This window comes from Nematolebias whitei, chromosome 16 (assembly GCF_014905685.2).
Source record: "Nematolebias whitei isolate Nwh7 chromosome 16, NemWhi1, whole genome shotgun sequence".
Taxonomy (NCBI): domain Eukaryota; kingdom Metazoa; phylum Chordata; class Actinopteri; order Cyprinodontiformes; family Rivulidae; genus Nematolebias; species Nematolebias whitei.
This window is the reverse complement of record NC_056513.1, coordinates 613,193-614,216: the sequence shown is the minus strand read 5'-3', so window position 1 is coordinate 614,216 and position 1,024 is coordinate 613,193. Positions and strand designations below refer to the sequence as shown.

Sequence of the window (1,024 nt, the reverse complement as noted above, 5' to 3'; positions counted from 1 at the left end):
ATAAAGGTATTTTAAACCTTCCCATTTTTTTCTTCTTTCGGCTGCTCCCTTCATCAGGAGTCTCCACAGAGAACTGAGTCACACGAAGACTTGGTGAATATCTTTACTCCAGATGTTCTTCCTGACTCAACCACGGCCTCTGTGTGGAGCACAGCTGCATCTAGGGCGTCTGGGGGAGCAGATGGTGGGGGTTAAGGGCCTTGCTCAAGGGCCCAGAGTGGAGCAAATGAGAGTGGAGGCAGGTGTGGGTGCTTCACCTTTCCCACCCTCATTTAGATGTTGTCGGTACTGGGAGTTTTTTTTTTTTTTTAATACCTTTATTTTACCAGGATTAAATCCACTGAGATCATCAGTCTCTTTTACAAGGACGCCCTGGAGTTGAACCAGTGATCTTCCAATCACAGGCTCACCTTCTCAGATCTCTGCAGCACCACTCCCACAAGAGTTTGAGAAGGTATTCTTGCAATATTCTAAAGTCTAAACGCTCTAAAAGAGACAGAATGTCATGATTTCAGCTCTCTGCCTTGGCTGCTCTCTCGGCCACGCCCACTTCTCCGTGCTGTATGGAGATCAGGAGGAAGCCCCTCCCACAGCTGTGGGCTGCACACAGGTGCTAAATAATTTTAAATCCTTTATTTTAAATAAAAATTCCATGCCGATCGTGCGGCTCATCCATCAGTCAGCCACTGTGTGTCATGTCCAATCTTACTTTGAAAAACTGCGATAGAGTGAATAAAAAAAAAAAAAAAAAAAAAAAACGAACCACGAATTAACGAGGGACTACTGTATACTGATGTTTCACATTTTATATTATCTGAGGTAAAAATAGAAGAAAAATAGTATTTTCAGCAAAAATGCTGTGAATGCTGACATTAGCTGAAGAAACTTCAACAGTTTATAAGTTTAAAAAAATCAAAACTACCGTAAAAACAAAAATTAGCCAAGCAGTAGCTAAATGTTGGTGCAATGAAAAGCTGCTTGCTCTGCGACCTGAAGCTGCTGCTGCTGTTCTTGCTCTGCGACC

General features: G+C 42.7%; 1 protein-coding gene across 1 annotated transcript in view; it reads right to left on the bottom strand.

Moving 5' to 3' along the window:
- Positions 1–160, bottom strand: part of galnt7 (UDP-N-acetyl-alpha-D-galactosamine: polypeptide N-acetylgalactosaminyltransferase 7) — a 38,504-nt gene extending 38,344 nt beyond the window's left edge. Inside the window, exon 1 of the mRNA XM_037690402.1 lies at positions 108–160. Coding sequence (XP_037546330.1) covers positions 108–160 — 53 coding nt within the window. The remainder of the gene's footprint in view (positions 1–107) is intronic.
- Between the last annotated feature and the right edge of the window lie 864 nt (positions 161–1,024).